At 35.2% G+C, this 22,572-nt stretch overlaps 1 protein-coding gene across 1 annotated transcript in view; it reads right to left on the reverse strand.

Moving 5' to 3' along the window:
* Positions 1-22,572, reverse strand: part of LOC118204649 (dynamin-1-like) — an 89,537-nt gene that overhangs the window by 20,820 nt on the left and 46,145 nt on the right. Inside the window, exons 3-5 of the mRNA XM_085812420.1 lie at positions 14,334-14,410; positions 2,731-2,874; positions 1,337-1,540 (exon numbers count right to left, since the gene is read on the reverse strand). Of these exons, the coding sequence (XP_085668546.1) occupies positions 1,337-1,540; positions 2,731-2,874; positions 14,334-14,410 (425 nt within the window). The remainder of the gene's footprint in view (positions 1-1,336; positions 1,541-2,730; positions 2,875-14,333; positions 14,411-22,572) is intronic.

Below are 22,572 nucleotides of genomic sequence, written 5' to 3' on the forward strand. Positions count from 1 at the left end.
TCATCGCACAATAGCTGCCGAACAGCTCTTAAGAGAGTGCGGATATTGAACGTTTGGATTGGCCGGCACGATCTCCGCTCCATGCTACTTTTTCAATAAAGCTTCTTTTTATCCCTCTGATTTCTCTTTTAGTAAGTGTTGCTTACATTACTCATGTTCTTACGTATTGGGGATCTTACGGTATTAAATGTGTTGATTTGGAAAGCTTTTGTACAAAGTTGTATTGAAAAAAACCGTCTCGTCCTTAATTTTTGCATACCAGTGTCGTTCGACCGTCTCAAGCGCAACCCTGGTTGGCATTCTGCCAAAACACATAAACTCATCCAAAAGGGGCGCTATTACTTGCTGCGACTTGAAAGGTCTTCTCCGGAAAGAGCTATGCTGGAAGGAAAGAAAGTTCATCCACCCTATTTTGAGAATAATTCCGTTCGAATGGCGCCTGCGTATGTGCGCTCATGGTCGCGGATGAGGCGTTCGAACTATACTAATATTTCTGACAGACGACATGGAAACTGGAAGTTACCGTCTTCCACCACCAAGTCAAGGTTTTTAAAGATAAAATAAAAGACACAATTTCCCCCTTTTTGAAGTATTTTTATTATGCATTGTTTTCATTGTCGCCTGACAATGTGAACAGCTCTGTACACTGCCTACAATTCGCTATTGCCTACGATTCAAGGTTACCTCTATTTCGTATTCAGGGCACTATGACGGCCCAAGGATACTTGGATAATGCACTGCGACCGGTGGCAATTCCCTACCTTCAGGGGCTGCCTAATGCAATTTTTCAGCAGGATAACACCCGACCAGACAGTGCTCGCATCTGCCAACATGCTCTGTAAGGTATACAGATGCTTCCCTGGCCACCGTACTCTCCTGACATGTCACCAATTGAACATGTGTGCGATGTGATTGGACGCCGTTTGCAGACTCTGCCCCTGCCTCCTTCAGAAGACGAACTGTGGCAAATGGTTGAAAGGCAATGGAGAGACATCCCTGAGGACACCATCCGCACTCTTATTGACTCTATGCCTAGACGTGTTTCTTCGTGCATTGCTGTCCGCGGTGGTTATCTGTTGATTATCTGTTGTTAACTGATATGTTGATTATCTAGTTGTTAAAATTGCATCTTAAGAACTATTTAGGCAATTTATCACAGAAATCTGCATTTTTATATAAAAGAAAACTTTGACAGCTCTAGTCAGCTACTGTGGAATGAGAGATAAGGCGTTTAGTGCAAATGTTTTGTGAACCTCGCGATTGGTTTTATATTACCTCAGGAACAATTAAAGTACTGCTTTATACATAAGATAAATTGATTAAAATAATGTCTTACTTTTGGGATCCACTTCATAAGCAATATTTAGAGCATCAGAATTTGCTATGTCTTGGTTAGCTGGGCTTACAGCTAAGATGAGGCTATTGGGTTGCTTGATAAATTTTAACACCATATTTCGTACTTCTTCTATGCTGCTATCAGGCTGACCATTGACAACATTCCTTATAAGGCCTGGTAAATCAACTAACGTAAGTTTCAGAACTAGAAAGAGAAAGTTTCAAACATCAGAATCCTATATTTCAGATAATTTTAGAGTTAATATATTATAAGAATGTACATTAAGATTATTTTTTTGCTTATGCCAACACTATTAATAAAATCGTATTTATAACATCAGGTCTGGCAATGACATTGAATTATCTCAGCTTTTATGCTTGTCTTTTCCCAGAATTAAATTTCAAAGATACCAAGTACATTTAATAGATTTAAAAGAAACAATTTTTGTGATGCACCTGTATAAAATAGTTAAGGCTCATAATCTGACGGTATTGATTCATGTAGCCCAGTTGTTCCTAAACGTTTTTACCCCGTGTACGCCTTTCACCAATGCTAGATGATCATTTCCCTTCCCTCCTTTCAAAAACTCGAAAAATACATATACATTTTGTAGGGATTATTTTATTTTTCTAATACTTATTTTTAATTTTGAAACCCTTTCCTTTAAACTCTTTTTTCCACGTACAACTCCCTGCCAGAATGAGATTTCCGTATCGCGTTTTATGTAAATGAGGTATGTTAATGAGATTTAACAACACTCACGTAACATCTCACTTTCGTCTGATGTAAACCTTATTGACTATCAGTTCTGTGAAAGGTGTGAGGAATGAGGATTTTTTACATGGTGTGTTTTCCCTTAAAACGATCTTTACTATATATATATATATATATATTATTATAAAATTAATTAATATGCTATCTTTATATATTCTTACACACAATAAATCACTAGAAGACACACATACAAGAAATCACACTTTAAAACATGCTAATTTTCTCAATCAGATGTAAATGAAACGGAGTGCAATTACAAATATTGCATCTCCATTTGCTTATCGTTTTAAAATTTTGTTAGTTGTGCCCATCAAATACGCGCTTTTTCGACGGTTAAGATCTCCCATAATTTTGGAAAATAATCCTACCACATGCTGTTCTACAGAAGGAAAGTCCCAAATTTCAATTAATCTTTTTCAAAATGGACGAACAAATACAGCAATAACAGTTAATTTATATCTATGTTCATAAAAACAAAAGGTGGCTTAAAGGGAATCTATCAAACGAAAGATCAAACGTAATATGAATCACTACACGGTAACCTTATAATTTCTAAAAGAAAATGCACGTAAGAAAGAAAAGCGACCAAAACTTAAAATTTTAAATTATAAAACATTTACCTTTAGGTGAATATATTTTCAACGAAATCGGCTTCGAGGAAAACCCTGTAGGTCCTGGATCTCTCATTGTTTCTTTCTCAATTTCCTCTTTTACCTCTGCGAAATCATAATATTTTCCCTCCTTGTGCAAAAATTCAGCATATTCTAAAATGAGAAAAAGTATGAACTCGCGCATGTACTGCAACAGTTAAACTTGAAATTACACTGAAGCAGCTGCAAATAAAATGACAGAAATCACGGATACTAGAAAAAACAGACAGACAAAAATCAAAGATCTTTTATCAAAATAATTTACCATAACACAGTTGGTAAAGATAGGTTCCATATACCACGGTTTAAAAATTCAATGTAACACTACTAGAGAGATTTTTTGTTATTACCAACTTTTTGAACTGATCACAAATAAATATTGAATAAAAAATGCTAATTCGTGGATTCATTTGCATATAATACCCTTTTAAACCAACCGACCAGCCAACGATTTTAATCTGAAATCGCAAAATTTCCAAACTGGATTTAGAATCAAGCAGTTTTTTTTATTAGAATACAAAAATGCTGCTGGTACTTTATGCTTGTAGTATTTTTTTTTAGTATACTGTTTAAATTTCTTGGATACACTTATTTAAAGAGGTTACAAAAAGTATTCACTGCTTTATATATGGCCTGGGCCGGACGGACGGTTGGCAAAATAGATGCAATCGGAAGGCAAAATAGATGCAATCGCAATCTATTTTGCCAACCGTCCGTCCAATTGCATCTATTTTGCATCTATCAGCCATGTACGTTATCAGGAAGATGTGGATTAATGGTACAGAATATTTTCTGCAAAAGCATTTTGTACCATAAATCCACACACTCTTGGTAACATTTTTGACAGTTTTAAAAATACTTAAAATGTGCGAGACTTCACTTGTTTTGGGTTTGGTTTATTTTGGGTTACACGATATTTTAATTTGACCTCATTTAAATTGACCAACGGTTTCATACTTTACCCATTTTTTCTATGCAATGCGTACACGGAGAATGTGCCATTAATACGTCTCAGTGGTTCATCGTTTTATTATGAACTGTAATCTCTGAAACTTGAAATAATAAACAATTAAGAAAAATTTTGTGCATCTTAATATCGGTCACAGCAATACTACAGTCTTCTATTTACTGTAATAGCTCTAATTTAGATAACACTTTGAACTACATATACTACATTTTATTTATATACAAAAAAGATTTCAGCTGGGTGCTTTGTTTCACACATGCTGTTAGCAAATCCTTCGGCGTCGGAACAAGAAGTATTAATTTAACTATTCTAAAGCTACTAAAGATTTCTTGCACACAAAAATCACAGAAGTATTTTATCACACTTAAAGTCATGCCCTAGCAACGTATCGTTTTATCCATCTATGATAATGGCCAAAAACTTGTTAGTTTGGTACTTTCGCACACTGTTTATTAAAATGAATTCAGTATACTGTAGAATTAAGAGAGAATTATGATTCAAAATTATGTTACGCTAATCGCTGGAAGACTGTGGAAATATTTTTTGTTTCGTATAAAAGGTAAAAATAATAAATTAAAATATTTCATTTGTGATTTAGTAGAAATCAGTGTATATTTATTTTAACTAACAAGTTTAATTTTAAACTTTCCTATAGGCCTTCATTCTCCTAATTGTCAATGCCAGAATACTTAAATTTGGTAGCGAGGCAAATTCTATGTTCAAAAAATAGTTTAAAAACCGAGTTTCGGTAGGAAAGAGGAAGAGTTAGGCTACAGTTGTCACCTCTGCTGTTTAAGCGTTTGCTCGCAGAGTTATTGCTGGTTCACGTGGTTAATTGCATTTACTTGCGGCCACTAGTTTTCGACGGGGATTTAATAAACGGAATTTAGCTGAGCCCTGTAATTTAGTTCTATCACTTGTACATATCTTCAAATTTTTAGTTTCATTATCTGATTTTAGTAACTTCCCAACAAGAGGCGTAGTTTGTTCGCGTCGAGTTGACGCATTGTAAATTTTCTGTGAAGTTACTCCTTTTCCAGTTTTCACACAAAAGGGAATGTAGTCAACTCTACAAGTGAATAACAGAGTTAGTGTTCAAAGTTGTGAACGAAAAGCACATGATAAGGCTACTATAACCAATAACTAATCTTAAAAAAATTAATGGAAACGCAGAAGTCACTGCCATGAGCAAATTAATCACTAAATTTCGCGAATGTACATAGAGCTTCTGTTATTTGTGGTTTATATTATTTTTTATGAAAACGGTGGCGTGCTTGTTCATGTTTCTTTTTTCTTCATCCCATCGTTGGGATTTTTCTTATTTCAATCAGTGGTCAAACGCGTAACAAACCGGATTATATGTTGAAATGCAGCTCAGTTATTGACATCTATCCTCCCCCCCCCAAAAAAAAATTCTCGAAAACATCTGTATAGCTGTAGAACGTTTCTTTTGGAGAGGAAGAACATCAGCTGCCGGTGTGCTGTTTATTAAGTGTTCTTTCTTGTGCTTTTTTGGCTTAAAATCATTAGAGGTTTATCAGAGCAGAAAACAATAAAATTTACGCTGCCTTCGCAGGGATTCGAACTTCGAATCCATCCCCCCATTGGTACTTCTAATTACACCTCAAGGGCCCGCTGTTGAGGAAGAAGAATATACTTTACAACAGGACTCTGTCTTTCCATATATTAATCGTATGCATGTCTATCTTTTAACTAAAGGATCAAATATCCAAAAATGTCACATAAAGTTCGAGAATTTAAAAGCAGTTTCACTGAAGATAGAAGAAAATCAGTTAACAATTCAGGAATTTATGCAGTAAAACATTTGTAGTAATCTACGGATAGTCATGGGTCGTCGGAGAGGAATAAGAAACTGATGGCAAGCGGAGAATCCAGATAAGGTTATCAGGTTCAATGTTTCTTCTAACCTTCTTCGGAAACATACAATGACCTGACTAGAACAGAGAGCTTACTAAAGCTATGTTCACTAATTGTAGTAAGTAGACAGGATACAGACGAAGGGTATACAAAACCCTTTATTTTTTCTTTATATACAATGACTTCCGTACTTCGGAATACAATGACCCTCCACTCGGGGTCTAACTTAAAAGATATCAAAATAAAACTAAACTCTAATTTAACTTTAGAATAAGATTGGCCTTATAATAACAGAAAGCGTATGTAGCACAGAGACTGTGAACACTACAATACGTTTAATTTATCAAGAGGATTAAAACCTCTGGCCTGGAAGGCAAAGTAGCAACTGCGTAACTTCTAAGGTAAGCGGCCTGCTTCGAACTCACGGCTTCCTCTCCTCTGCTTGGCAAAAAGGCCACACTTAAATACTTGGCGTTCGCCAGACAACTTTGCATAAACTCCTTCACGCTTATAATTCTGGCCGGAAGTAGAAAATAAGAAGTGATAGTAAAGATTTAAAATAAAATAAACGTTAGTAAAACTTAAGATCCTTACATACTTCCCGCCAGAGTTAATTAGTTTGAAACTGAGGTCTAAAACGACCTTGTTGAAAACTTTTAGCTCTAGAAACTAACGCGAGGCCAACCTTTTACAGTCATAACTTAGCTAGAAACTAGAAAATTTTAAAAGAAAGAAATTTGTTACAATAGCAGCTCCCGGAATATACAACAATCTTTTTTCTTTTTCATCTGTACTGCATCAAAACAGGAGCTTTATTCAATTCTGGTTCCTTCCAGAGATCTGGAAGGAAAACTAGTTTAATGAAATGTTACAGAATGACATTGCAAATAACATATAGAATATACTTTTCTTAACATTCTTATTTCATTCATGACTATTTTAATTATCTCTCCCCGTGCTCTCTGACATGTGTTGTAAAAACACCAAACACGAATGTGTTTCTGTCTATGTGTTCAACACTTCCTCCTACAATCAAAACACTAACGTGTTAAAATTCAACATACGAGACCTCTTAACACACCCTAATTTCAACTCTAGACCCTGAGGTACTATTCTGAAAGTGGCTAACTCTAAAGTGTAGCGTCAGAGAGCCTAACTACATCATTCAACCTTTAACACATATTCACCATGATTTAATCTTTACAGTCACACGAATAACAAATTTTTTAACATTACTTTCACTTTTACCATATCACGGTATTTCTAAACATTCAAAATAACAGTTCACATGTATACAAGAACGTATCAAGATGCCGTTAATTTTACACATTTGAAAACATACATTAGTAGTACATTGTTAACTTCTATTCTTTTCAAAGCAAGTGCCAATTCTTTCTACATTGAAATAATACTACATTTCAAAAAGTCTTTCAGACTAAAACTTCTTTCTTGTTAGAATGTTTTAAATAAAATTTATACAATAACTTTTTACAATATTTAAGTCTTTACACAACGGTATTATACATCAACTTTAGTTTTACGCGCGAGTAATTGAAAAACATAATAAGAAAATCGGTCACAACTCATTTCTCGCCCTTTTGGCGATAAAGGTAGACCTCGCATGAGGTAAAACTTCTTGAAATCTGCCACTTGCAGTAAGAATGAAAGATTAACTTAAGTTTGTAAAGTAACATAAAATTTTACTTATCTTTGTAATATTCAGACATCCTTTTCTAAGCCCAGTCTTTAAAGGTGCTGCAGACCGTAGCTTGGTTGATCCTCCTTCTTGTACGGGCTCGCCCTTCAGTGCTTTCCTCTGGAAGCTTCCGTTTTTCACCACTACGGCCACCCTTGAACATCTTCCTTCTGTCCTCTGCTTGTGGTCTTGGCCGTTTGAAGGCAGCTGGTCTTGGTGGAACCGGGAAACTTCTGTCGTGATCCTGCTTGGACCTCGTTGTTGGCCGTTCAAATTTTTCTTGTACTTTTTCCTCCGCCGCTGATGGCCCTTCCGCAGTTCGGCGACTTTTGCTGCGGAGAGTTCTGTCGGATGAGTCAATCTTCCGTTTCGCAGCCGGGTTATAGTTGCCGTCCTTTCTCCCGGTCTTTTCCACATACGTCGTCCTTCTCCCTTCTTCATTCTGGGGGTGTTCGTGAACTCTGTTTTTTGGACGGTGGAACGGCTTCTTTTTCTTTGTACCTTCAATTTTTCCGCGGGGCAATTTTCTTTTCACTTGCTTCTGTCTCTCATTGGCTTGCCCTTGTACTTGTCGTTTTCCCACCTCTGGAACTTGTACCTGCGGTGTCTGCCGTACCGGATCCTGCAAAAGATCTGAAAAGATTTGCATTTTATTACGGTCATAGAATGGTTTTATCTGGTCAATGTTTGCGGAACAGGTTTCACCATTTCTTGCCTTTAACACTACAACAGCGTGAGTTATTTTTTCTATAACATATGGTCCTTCAAAGCGTGGAAAAAATTTGGCAGTTTTATCTTCTGGTGCTGAAGAAAGTGAATGCTTAATTTTTAGTACTTCATCCCCTACTTTATAAGTTACTCCCCGTCGTTTCAAGTCATAATACAATTTTTGTTTTCTTTGTGCTACTTCCGTATTCTTTTTTGCTTCTTTTATTAGTTTTTCTATATCACCCATTTTAAATTCTGGGGCTCTTTGTTGCCCATAAAATAGTTTATCTAACGGTGTTATAACCTTTCTGCCTAGAAATAACTCAGCAGGAGTTTTGCCCGTTGTATCATGTTTTGCGGTCCTAAGGGCGAAAGCAAATTCATTGACATAGTTATCCCAGCTTTTATGAAAATTTTTAACATAACTACGGATAATTTTCACTATATTTCTGTTGACCCGTTCCGCTATATTTGATTGCGGCCGATACGGGACCATTTTTAAATGACGTATGCCCAGTTTTTGGCACATGTCTTCAAATATATTACTTACAAATTGAGGAACATTATCCGATATAACTTTTAGGGGCGCCCCGTATTTTAAAATATATTTATTTAAAATAGAATCGGTAACTAATTTCGCGGAGGCTCGTTTTAAGGGAACAATTTCGGTCCATTTACTAAAATGATCAACTATAACAAGGAGATAGCGACTTTTGTTTAACTGACTTTTTGGGAAAGGGCCCAATAAATCGATGCCGATTATTTCATTTGGAAATTCGGATTTAATACTATTTAGAAACCCGGCCGGGCGGAAATTAATATAATTAACGGCTTGACATGTTGGGCAGGACTGGACATACGCCCTTGTTAACTTTTGCAGTTCAGGAAAGTAGACTGCCTCGCGTACGCGTTGAGTAGTTTTTCGAATACCAGCATGAGAAGCTAAAGGGCTGTCATGGAGCTCTTGCAGGATATTTAATCTATGACTAGCTGGGATAACAGGTCGAAATTCGTTGTTGGAATTCGTAGTTTTTGTATAAAATAATAGACCATCTATTAGTTCGTAATGGGCCGCCCTATTTCTTATCGCCACAATATCTTGGTGGCTAAAATTTTCAGGATCCTTCAAATACTCATAAATACTTCCAAACTCAGGATCCTTACCCAGTTCGGTTATTACAGTTTCTCGGGAATTTATTGTACACGCTGTCAGCATTGCAACTTTTACGGTATTACCCTGTTCGTCTAATTTAATTCGTGACAGGGCATCTGCTACGATATTTTCCTTTCCGGGGGTATGCTTGATTACCAGATTATATTCTTGCAGCTTGAGTGCCCATCTTATTAACCTTGGGGATAAATTTTTTCCAGAGTACAATCTAGTTACCGCCGCATGATCAGAATATACTGTTATCGGCGCCTTTCCAAAATAGACTCGGAACTTTTGCACTGCTAACAGAACTGCAAGTGCCTCTCTCTCGGTCGCGGAATAGTTTCTTTGTGTTTGATTTAAAGTTCGGCTAAAAAATGCTACTGGCTGCTGATTTTGCGAAAGTACCGCTCCTACCGCATAATCCGAAGCATCCGCTGAAATTTCTAAATTTTCATCCTTTTCAGGAAATTTCAACACAGGGGCTTGCGTTAATGCTTGTTTTAATTTTTCGAAAGCACTATTGGCTTCGGCCGTCCACGAGAATCTTGCCTTTTTCCTTTTTAATTTTAACAATGGCTCAGCGATAGCCGCAAAATCTTTTATAAAGGACCTATAATATGAACAAAGTCCTAGAAAAGAAGAGAGCTTCTTTGCCGTGTTTGGAGTCGGATACTTTTGTACAGCGATTATTTTTGATTCATCTGTCTCGATCCCTTTTTGCGATATTTTGTAACCTAAATATTTTAATTCAGGGGCTGCAAATTTGCATTTTTCGACATTAACTTTTAGACCGGCCTCATTTAATAAAGAAAACACCTGTCTTAAATCCTGTACATGTTGGTCTAGATTATCACTAGTAATAATGATATCGTCTAAATAGATAAATGTGGACTTTCCGAGAACAGGTCTTAACACAATGTCCATGCATCGCTGAAATGTTGCTGGGGCGCCTGAAAGGCCAAACGGCATTCGCAAAAATGCATAAGTGCCAGACTTGGTTATAAAAGCAGTCTTAGGCACGTCCTCAGGCCTGATCCCTATTTGAAAATAACCATTCGTTAAGTCTAAAGTTGTCATAAATTTGGTTGATTTTATGTTCCTTAAAATTTCTTCTATAATCGGTAACGGATATACCGGATATTTCGTTATGGAATTTAATTTACGGTAATCAATAGCGAATCTCCACCTTTTTGGATGCTCCAAAGGATAATCATTATTTTTCTTACATAAAACCACCGGACTAGCATAACTACTTGAGATAGGCGTTACGATCTTTTTACGTAGCATATCGGTAATATGCCATTCTATAATTTTTTCCTTATTCTTATCATACCGGTATGGTTTTTGACGAACCGGCAATGCATCTCCGGTGTCAATACTATGGTTAGTAACCTGGGTAAATCCTGGAATATCACTAAATAAGGAAGCAAATTCACTTACCACTTGTCGGATTCTATCTTGCTCGTCATTAGGCAGGTGGTCAAGATTTAACCTCGGCGGTTCAACCTTTTCCACACGCACTGGTTTCATCGTCAGCTTAAGAGACGCTTCATTAAAATCCAGTGTAGCTTGTGCGTCTGAAAGAAAGTCTATTCCTAGTATTAAGTGTGCTTGCAAATTCTTTACTATAAAAAACATCACCTTTACTTGTTCGTCCTTGATACGGATGTACAAAGGTACTTTACCTACGCACTTACATTGTTCTCCTTGCGCCGTTAATACTGTTGTATTATCCGCATTATATATGCGGTATTTGCGAAAATACTTTCTAAAAAAGACTTCTGCCACACAGGAACACTGCGCGCCGGTATCCAGGAGTGCGGTGGCCGGGATATTATTTACCAAGACTTCAATCTTCGGAAGAGTTAAATTTTTCACCATTACTGTATTTAACTTGTAGGAAGAGGGGTTTTCGTGGCCTTCGGATTTCCGCACCCTCTCGTCAGCAGAAATCCGTTTTAGTTTAAATTATTTTTTCTTTCGGTGCTTTCCTTCTTTCTCCACTGGCCTTGAGACTTTTTTCCTGGGTTGCTATTGAACTGTCGACGTTCGCCGGCTGTTTTTGAATGCTCGGGTTTCCTTGCCCACTGATTCGCTTTTTCTCCGTAGCCATGTGCTTCAGTTTGCTGTAGTCTTGGCGTACCAAATTGGTTTCGCTGTTGATATTGGCGTCTTCTTTCGACGTCCGCCGTTCTTCTACTTTCAAACTGGATTGCTAGCTCAAATAATTTTTCCAGTGTAGTCGGATTTCTCAATTCAATAAAGTCTTGCACTTGGGGTAGTAACCTCGGCAAAATCACTTGAATTATTTCAGGATCCGGACGGTTTCCATACAAGAGCTTGAAAACGTGAATTTTTCTTAAAATAAAACTCGAGAGGTTTTCCATTCTTTGTTGATATATACTGAAAAGTTCTGTTTCTAATTTCGCACGATCCCTTACAACAGGAAAGGCTTTTAGTAGGGCAGTCTTGAAATTTTCGTAGGTATAGGTGGGACTTCCTGCTTGACCCAAGAGACTTCTGCCGATACATTTGAACCAGTTAAGCGCTTGGCCCCTCAAAGCGCTGGTAGCTAAGGTAACTTTTTGAAACTCGTGCACGGGGTAGAGCATGAAGTGGTCATCCAATTTTTCCAAAAAACTGGTTACCTGTGAGTTTCCATTAAACGTTGCTTCTGGTTTCATCGAAGCGCGCATGGTCTGGACAATATACCCAAATCCTTCCAGGGCGGCAGCTGGCATTTCTGGATTCTGAGCTGTTTCTGCAGGCAGCACAGGTTCTTCTTGAAACTCGGCCATGGTTATTCTTCGTCGGGCGCCACTATCAGGTTCAATGTTTCTTCTAACCTTCTTCGGAAACATACAATGACCTGACTAGAACAGAGAGCTTACTAAAGCTATGTTCACTAATTGTAGTAAGTAGACAGGATACAGACGAAGGGTATACAAAACCCTTTATTTTTTCTTTATATACAATGACTTCCGTACTTCGGAATACAATGACCCTCCACTCGGGGTCTAACTTAAAAGATATCAAAATAAAACTAAACTCTAATTTAACTTTAGAATAAGATTGGCCTTATAATAACAGAAAGCGTATGTAGCACAGAGACTGTGAACACTACAATACGTTTAATTTATCAAGAGGATTAAAACCTCTGGCCTGGAAGGCAAAGTAGCAACTGCGTAACTTCTAAGGTAAGCGGCCTGCTTCGAACTCACGGCTTCCTCTCCTCTGCTTGGCAAAAAGGCCACACTTAAATACTTGGCGTTCGCCAGACAACTTTGCATAAACTCCTTCACGCTTATAATTCTGGCCGGAAGTAGAAAATAAAAAGTGATAGTAAAGATTTAAAATAAAATAAACGTTAGTAAAACATAAGATCCTTACAAGGTATTTCATCATAGTGAGGGAAATTATCATATTTCAACGAAAATATATACTTTGACCGGTTTCGAATCCGTCTGAACGATGTTTTTGTGTGATACTTGTACGTACGGAGAGAATAAAGGACTCTTTTTTTTTTAAATGAATTGTAAAATGGATTCAAAAGAGATTTCGTGACGTCTCTACGTATTTATCTCGCATAACTTAAGAACAAGTACCCATAGAACGTTGAGATTTGTGTATGGGGACTGCCATAACATTGTGCATTTTTTCATCTAAAAGTGATTGAATTATATTGCTTTTATTTTCTAAGGTTTTTATGCCTTTAGTTAACCTGCATGCATTCGTTGTAGCATTATCAATAATTTAAAAGTTTAAATTGTGCTAAGTGGTGCTGTTGTTTGTTTATATCTGAAACTCTTAAAAGAATAGTGAAGTACATCAGTTGGTGCACCAACTTCAGTGTCTTTTTGCAACTAAATTTTGTGCACTGAAAGTTTTCTCTTCCTGCCCGCTGGTCGAATTGCTTGTTTTTGTTTCGAGCTCTAATTTTAATTGTAAAAATTGTTTTTTTAGCTGTTTTTAATTGTATTTGATGTTTTAAGTTTTTCTGTATTTTGTAATTTTTAATGAAGTTTGAGTTATTAAGAATTTTTGCCTTGCCGGGAAGGGAAAATTGAACTGATTGAATTAGGAATATAATGAAACTCGAGGAAATAAGTTTAAATGAAGTGCAGCAGAAGAATATGTATAATTTAATAGGCCGTACAAGGAAGTTATGGGTTGTCCATATCAAATATTTAAAAGAAATTACTGGCTAATGTATGGTTCAAAGAATCACCAGACATTTCAATAATAACTTATTCTTGATATGCCTCCCATATTCATAAATTAATTAATCAAATCTCATATATTATAATTAAATCCAATATCATAACTACCATTTAAATTTAAATTTTAAAATTGTGACCACGATTACATTAATAAAGAAGTAATCGTCAATGAGAGAAAAAACTACTGAGTCTTATTTATGTTACTGTTACTTAAGCGGAAAAAGAGACACTAAAAGACAGTTCCTTTGAACATTTTTGCAATTTATTCGAAAATATAGTTTTCAGAACTCAGTTCCAAATACTCTTAATATATCTGCGAATTTTCGTCACACCTGTAACTGTTATGAAATTTGTAAGGAACTCTGATTAAGAATTCTCTACAATGTACGCGTGAAACCTTGTGTCACCGTATTATATACAGAAAGAAAATAAGAAATGGAACAAACTTAGATAATATCGACGATTAAAGAAAATAATAATAATCATATTTTAGAATATTAGGTTTAAAGTTTTACTTTAAACAAAAACAAAGCTTTTTAATACATTTTCTTGTTCTGATACGTTTCCACTGTTCTGATATTTTGTAATAGTTCTGGTGAGTACTGTGAAAGGCAAACTCAGGAATTATTAGGGGCAGAAAACAGCTCATTCTGAACCACTGTGCAGGATTCTGAATTTCTAGAATTCAAACATTTGCATCATCTTTCTGTGATGTCCTCAGGTTTTTTTCACAATTTAAGTTCATACACCCTTATTTCGTTCACACCTTTAGTGAAATTTTCTACATCTTTTAATATTTCGACTGTTTCATGCAGAAATTTGACAGCCAGCTTTTTATTCTTTCCATAATTGTTTTTCACATTTAATGCGTCCTAAGTTAGATAACAGGCAATATCTATATAATGTGGAGCAGCACATTGTAAGTAATGTTAAGAGATGTGTATAACATACCTTCTCCTTGATGTGGTTGCAACTGAACAACTGTCGGACGTCTTGTTACAACACCACTTCCACGAGGTAAAAATTCCCTAAAATAATATAAAATAACAATGGAAACAAATACAACTAGATATTGTAAAACTAAAGCAACAGAAAGGATCATTTACATAAAAAATTAATATTATATTATTCCTTAGAAAAGAACTGTACGAACATGATGAAGTTAATTTACAATAGAATTCCACTCAACAAAAATATACAGTGAATCAGCTAAAAACGTAATTATTAATAATAACAAGGCATATGCCATTTTGAAAGCATTATGGAAAACAGTAGAATTTAATTTTTGGGGAAATGGAAGTCGAGGGAGAGGCAAACAACGATCATGCAGAGGGTATGGAAATTATCCTGGGGATTGGATTCGATACGGTGAACCATGCGAGCCCTATCTGACAAAGGCATTCATTAAGGACTTTCTAAGGGAATATTGGCTCATACTTGTATTGAACAAAGGGGAAAAAACGAAGGCCTATGCAACCAGCCGATTCGCAAGGATTTGAAGCCGGTTTAAATAAACTTACGATCTGAGCCCGGATAAATAACATCCGTGCTAATAGGTTATCCCGTTTGGCCGTCATGTCCTCGAAATTATCAACTCTGGAGTCAAAATAAATAAATCTCTGCATGGAATATTTTCAAGAAATTCATTTTCCCTGCCACATTAACAATAGTATTTCATTCCTTTAGTCACTGACATGTGTAATAACTACAGCAACTTGATCTGCTAGAATTTGCGTAGAAAGCATGCAGTTTGATGGAAGCAGACCTGCAGCACCAAAAACCATTTTAATGTCAGTTTGATGGAAGCAGACCTGTAGCACCAAAAACCATTTTAATGTCAGTTTGATGGAAGCAGACCTGTAGCACCAAAAACCATTTTAATGTCAGTTTGATGGAAGCAGACCTGTAGCACCAAAAACCATTTTAATGTCAAGTCTAAACTACAGAATGGTTACAGCGTATAACGTCAGGAAGACACAGTGTCAATAATAACAAAAGGAAACCATCTTTTCTTCACGATATCCCCTATTTTCACCCTTTATTCAGATTTCTAGAAAGGATTTTCCATTTCTAAAAATGATTCTAATTTTCTCAAAATATTACGAAACAAACTAAATTGCCAGTCCATATTGCGAACTGTTTAATTTGAAAAGCTTAAGAATAAACTCATTGCTTTATGTTGTTCTGCGGAGTTTGGAAGTAAACTTGTACCTAAATTAGTATCATATTATGAATGCTAACAATATTTGCACTCATTCTATCAACACCAGCTTCAACAGCATCAGTAGGACGGCCATTTTCAGCAGTGAGAAGAATTAATAATTATATCAGAATAAAGCAGACACAACAGAAATTAAGTGCACTCAGCATACCCATCGAAAAACTTCTTTAAGAGTTAAAGCACCTTTTAATTTTATGAATATGTTATTTACTATTTAAAATAGAAGGGTAGATAACTTTAGACAGACATTCAAATAATTTCAATTTTAATTACTGTAATCGAAGTGTTATTTCTAGACTTTTGAGCTTTCTCCCTCCTTCCAACATGCTTTCGTGTGGGGGTAACGATATCACACTTAGCACGTTTTTCACCTTTCCATCTTCAAAAACTAAGCGGAGGCCGCCCGAACAAAGGTGGTGGACAATAATTCATCAACACCAGGATTTGGAGACTGGGTTCCTAATCCCCGATCGCCCTTTAAAAGGGGGAGTATATAAGATATTTTTTCCTCCTTCCAGCATGTCTTCGTGGTGTAACGGTAGCACACTCGGCGCGTATTCCAGAGGTCCAGGTTTGAGCGCCGATGAGGGCATTGCGCATTTTTCATGTCTCATGCTTCCCAAAAAATCTTACTAACTCTACAAACCAAATAATATATGTATCCTGAATGTAAATTGTTTATACACAAAAGAACCGAAAACTGGTTAAGTTTTTTTAAAATTTTTTTATTTATACTTTTTTTGTCTGTTAATATAGAAATGCATAATAACTAAATATTGAATGTACTGAATGCTAAACGCCACTGACTGATAAACGCGTTTTTAAAATTCTGAGTTTAACAGCATGCCAATTATGAAAAGACAGGATACGCCCCTGCAAATAAATATAATGACGTTTTACTAAAAATGGAATTTTCCAGCTGCTGAAGAAATGGGAGAAATCTTTAGAGCAAAATGGTTGCATATGTTATTCAATGAAATTTTCTGACGTTTTTGTACTGCTTCACTCGTATATATCATGTAAAAACCGACCGCAAAACGTTTCGAATAACTCAACAAATTATCAATTGTTATATGGAAATTTGAAAGAAGCTTAAAATGAAAATGAATCAGTCTTAAAATAAATGCATAGCACAATGGAAACGTCGAAATAGAAAAACTACCTCTGGTTAATATAAATAATAATAAATTCCACCAATTTCAACATTAAACAAACACAGTTCTTTAGCTGTAACGCGACTTCTGCATATCGGATGAAATTCGCCCGTTCTCGCATGTGCTGAAAGCAAGGAGGGGAAAGTAAGATAAGTTTAAACTCTATAAAGTTGACGACGAAGCTGTTAGATATCTAAAAATTGGGGGGGGGGGTTAAGTTTAATTTTTTATAGCTTTTAAAACCTTAAACTGACTCATGGTGCCGGACCAAAAAACTCAAAAAATATATAATCATATGAACATTGAACAAGAACAATCATAATTCAATTCAAATTCATCCTCTATCAAAAGATAGGTTCGCGTGGTTAATAAACCTAACTAAAAGGAAAAACAATAACCCCAAATTCAATTAAAGCTCCATGTTTCTTAAAAGCCTACCGCCTTAACAGTAAGTTAGCACACAAAATAAACAAGTGCAATTAAAATTCTAAATCAAACACATTTATTAAATTCTGGAATATAATAATATTATTAGTAAATACTTGGGTAACTGATCAGTATCCCCTACCACATATTTTTACTATGAAAATATCGCATCTGTCACACAAAATTTCAGCTTACAATAATTAAAACATTTAATTACCACATATTTTTACTATGAAAATATCGCATCTGTCACACAAAATTTCAGCTTACAATAATTAAAACATTTAATTAATAATTAACATTTTTTCACAAATTAAGAAGGTGTAACCTATTTTAATTCTCCAAATAAATGGTTCTCATTAATTTGAAACTAACATTATCTGACTCACAAACTCAGTAGGTGAAACAAATTTAAAACATCCCAAAACTGGCCATCACTTGAAATAATAAATCACTTCTCAATTTTATTAACTGTAATATTTAATTTACATAATTAACGACAATATATACATGGTAGATAAATCATTATTAACTGTTCCACCAAAGCATTGGGAAAACTAAGAAAAGAGAGAAAATAATCTTAAAATATTTTCACTCACAGATGGAAGACAGTTTTTTTCGGGTAGCAGGATCCTTAGTGTCCAGGGAAATGAGCCAAGCCCATTTTCCTTCTGTCACAACCCTTTCGGAAGGGTCTAAAATTATTAGAAATCACGAGTGGAAACTAATAATTCTTCAAACAGCCAGGAATCGCTTTATCTGTCCATTAGGTGGGAACCCATAGTCCAATTTAGAAGGATCTTTATTTCAATTCAATAACAGGTAGCTGAATATACACAAGGTTTTAGCACGATCACTTGCATCATCGAAGCGGCGAATCAACATTTTATGCTGAATATTTCGGAAAAAAGCTCTTGGAGATAAATCTGCGATTCGGGTGAAGAGAGAAAATCTATGCTAAATTTTCTTGGTAGATTGCTCTATATCTCGCACTAAAGCAGTAATCAGCTTTCATTGAAATACTCTTTGCAGCTAGCGCACGTTTTTCTAGACATCTCACAAGAAAATATTTTTTGCATCTCTCACACAAAACTAGAGCAAAGAAAAACGCAACCGAAGCCTTGCTCCTGCAATCGGCCGCACGGCAAAGCCGGCAGCAGAGCAAGGCGCCTCTCGTTTGCCCTTTTCTTTCACATCACCGCTGCTCAAAATCACTCCATATCAGACGCCAAAGGAAAAACCATAACCGGAGCCCGCTGGTACACGCCGCTCGCGAGAGCAAGACCAGCAAAGGGGTCAAGCCCTCACTCTTTTCTCCTCTTCCTCCTTTAGCTCAAAATCAGAATCCGAATGAATTCTAGCCTGGCGCAAGCACGGAAGTAAACTTTCCTCTCCACCCCGCGAAAATTCCATTGCCTTACCAAAAAAAAAAAAAAAATCAAACCAATGCCAAAATTTTACTTTATCTAAACTGAGAAAATTACACCCCCACAGCGAATCAAAAACCAGAAAAATCTGACAATGGAGTCCAAAAAACATCTATACACACAACGTGGGAAGTAAAGTGGACCCCCCCCAACTAACAAGCTGAAACTAAGCTATACGAGAATCCAATTACCTAAGCTTACAAGAACCCCCAATGTCTTGAAGTAAAAAAAAATTGGAACTGTAATAAAGCGAATGCAAGACGATTTTCGTTTCAAACGCCACTAGTAAAAGGCGACAATACAACACCCTACTACCTCCATTGTTAGTGAAAGGCCATAAACCAATAAACCAGATGTTTCCTCGCAACCGTCTCTCGCCTTTGTTACACTTTCTACTCAAGAATAACGAGCTGAATAAAGCCTTAACAACTTAAGGAGACGGTGGACTTTAATAAGTAGTTTTTTAAGTTTTTGTGTTTTCAACAAGAAATTTTACACATATACATATTATACACCAGTTTCACCAGTTATACATATACACCAGTTTCTAAAATAGTTCAAAACTTCAATTTATTTTAAATTAAAAAAAATTAAAACAAATAATTCATTATTTTAATTAAAGATTAAAAATGCTCCTTGCGCTCTAATTTTCAAGATTTTTTCCTAATTTTTCTTTTTAGTTAGTTATAAAGACTTAACAAAAGATTTTGTGTATCCGTTCTTTAATATGATAAATCAAAAATTTTAAAAAGGACTTTTGTGAACTTAAACCCAGTTTTCGGGAAAATATCACCTTTTGTTAAATGTTATCACAAGTTTAAACTTCTTAATAACCTCATATGCAAAAATGCATACAAAGTTCTACTGTAACATATAACAAGTTAGTTTCTTCCAAATATCATTCATTTTGAACTAAAAATTAGTCGCATGGAGCATTTTCAAGACATTAGGAACTGCGAAAACATTTGTTTTGTGAAAACCGAATTTAAAGATTTTCTTCAAACTTACCTTTAATACATCGTCATGAGAAACAGCAAATTAACTTTAGATATGAATTTGCAAACACTAGATAACCTTTTCGTATCATTTAACTATTTTTAATCTCATAATATTAAATATAACAAATATAAACATACTATCACAAATTGGTTCGTGATTCAAAGTTATAGGGAGAAACAATTTATGCATTATATCCAAAGAAACTTTTTAAATTCACCTGCACCCTATGCTTTACCTTCATTTGTCACATTTACATTATCTTTTAATGCTTTACAATATTTTTTACACTTTGTTTTTTTCCAAGCAGGTAAACTTCTTTTTTTGCTTTGGTTCAAGCGACGTTGATCCGGCTTTTTTGCAACGAATAGGGAAAACGAGTTTCCCATGCTCTACGCATACAGAATTTACATAACAAAAGTTAAATCATTAATAGTTGTCAATCCTGACATTTCTAGCCTTTGTTTTAAAAATAAACACTTCGTTTGAGCGAATATATAAATTATAACTGTTGAAATACATTTTTTAAACTTTTTTCTTTACATTTTCTCCAAAATTTATAAGGCAAAGTTTACATTGTTTATACATTTTAAATGATTGTAACTTCTTTAAAAATTAGAATGTTTGAATTCGGTTTTTTGCATACGATTTAGTTACGTATATGGAATATTACGAGAGTAAAAAATCAATTTCAATATTTTGGTTGATTTTTAGCTATTTTAAAGTCCACCGTCCCCTTAAGAAATTTTTTCCCAGATTAAAATACACATAGAACAAAAAAAAAAAAAAAAAAAAAAAAAAAAAAAAACTAGAATAATGATAACTTAAAACACATATTAATAATTAAAATTCGCGACATGACAAAGCTAAATATTAATGCGTAGTAAAAAGAAGTTAATATGGATTTCTTACACAACTGACCCCCTCCCCCAAAAAACAATTTAAAATGTTTCGCACGCACTAAATATCCATGTTCATTTATCCATGAGATCCATATCATATTAAAATGCTGTCTAAACTAATCTGGTATTGCAAATGATACACAAGAAAATTACGTGCTTATTAAATAATTGTTTCTGTTACTTGTATTTTTCATTACTTCCTGAGAGATATTTAACATGATTTTACACAGACATACACTGCTACTGTTGCGCACAGTTAAAAAAAATAAAGAATTACTATCGTTAAATGACTTTAATCAACGTTACTGAGTAATGTTACTAAACTGTCAAATGATCATTCTGATTTAAAAAAAGACAGCTGCAGAAAGCAGCTTGAAATGAAAATTAGCAAAAGTCAAAATTTACGTCGATGAGAAAATCGCATAAACTGGCGTTTTTTCGGTATAACAAACACTCTTGTACAGATAAGGAATTTTTGCATCTATGTCATGCTAAAATGAAGAATCAACACAATTTACAGAAACGAATCGCGTAGCCATAGCTAACGGATATTTTGCACCACCAAGATTGAGCCAAAGTCTACCTGAAAGATTGTGGATTTGGTTCTATTAGACTGGAACTGTTCGATCAAAGTTGCTCACGTTCAGATTATGACCGTAGTAGATGATGACGGAAGTGCCACCAAGATGCAAAGACAACTTTTAATGGCAATTCGGCAAAGAACATCCAGAGAAAAAATTCGCAGCGGCCTTGATTCACGAGGACTGTAAGCAGGTGACAGGTGACGGAGGACGGGGACGCCTGACGTATAACATAGGTAAACAGGCATATGTCCCACGTCCTCCACTATCTCGAAGAAGCAACTCACTGGAGCCCCGTGAGGGAGGACTGTAAGCACGTAGGCCACCTGTTTGCATCCCTGTAGTCTCCCAGCATTGTATCTTTTTTCTTTACATTTTCTCCCAAATTTATAAGGCAAAGTTTACATTGTTTATACATTTTAAATGATTGTAACTTCTTTAAAAATTAGAATGTTTGAATTCGGTTTTTTGCATAAGATTTAGTTACGTATATGGAATATTACGAGATTAAAAAATCAATTTCAATATTTTGGTTGATTTTTAGCTATTTTAAAGTCCATCGTCCCCTTAAGAAATTTTTTCCCAGATTAAAATACACATAGAACAAAAAAAAAAAAAAAAAAAAAAAAGACTAGAATAATGATAACTTAAAACACATATTAATAATTAAAATTCGCGACATGACAAAGCTAAATATTAATGCGTAGTAAAAAGAAGTTAATATGGATTTCTTACACAACTGAGCCCCTCCCCCAAAAAACAATTTAAAATGTTTCGCACGCACTAAATATCCATGTTCATTTATCCATGAGATCCATATTATATTAAAATGCTGTCTAAACTAATCTGGTATTGCAAATGATACACAAGAAAATTACGTGCTTATTAAATAATTGTTTCTGTTACTTGTATTTTTCATTACTTCCTGAGAGATATTTAACATGATTTTACACAGACATACACTGCTACTGTTGCGCACAGTTAAAAAAAATAAAGAATTACTATCGTTAAATGACTTTAATCAACGTTACTGAGTAATGTTACTAAACTGTCAAATGATCATTCTGATTTAAAAAAAAGACAGCTGCAGAAAGCAGCTTGAAATGAAAATTAGCAAAAGTCAAAATTTACGTCGATGAGAAAATCGCATAAACTGGCGTTTTTTCGGTATAACAAACACTCTTGTACAGATAAGGAATTTTTGCATCTATCTCATGCTAAAATGAAGAATCAACACAATTTACAGAAACGAATCGCGTAGCCATAGCTAACGGATATTTTGCACCACCAAGATTGAGCCAAAGTCTACCTGAAAGATTGTGGATTTGGTTCTATTAGATTGGAACTGTTCGATCAAAGTTGCTCACGTTCAGATTATGACCGTAGTAGATGATGACGGAAGTGCCACTAAGATGCAAAGACAACTTTTAATGGCAATTCGGCAAAGAACATCCAGAGAAAAAATTCGCAGCGGCCTTGATTC

Source organism: Stegodyphus dumicola, chromosome 3, assembly GCF_044657685.1.
Source record: "Stegodyphus dumicola isolate Sdum_Otavi_A_Nest chromosome 3, ASM4465768v1".
In the NCBI taxonomy this organism is placed as follows: domain Eukaryota; kingdom Metazoa; phylum Arthropoda; class Arachnida; order Araneae; family Eresidae; genus Stegodyphus; species Stegodyphus dumicola.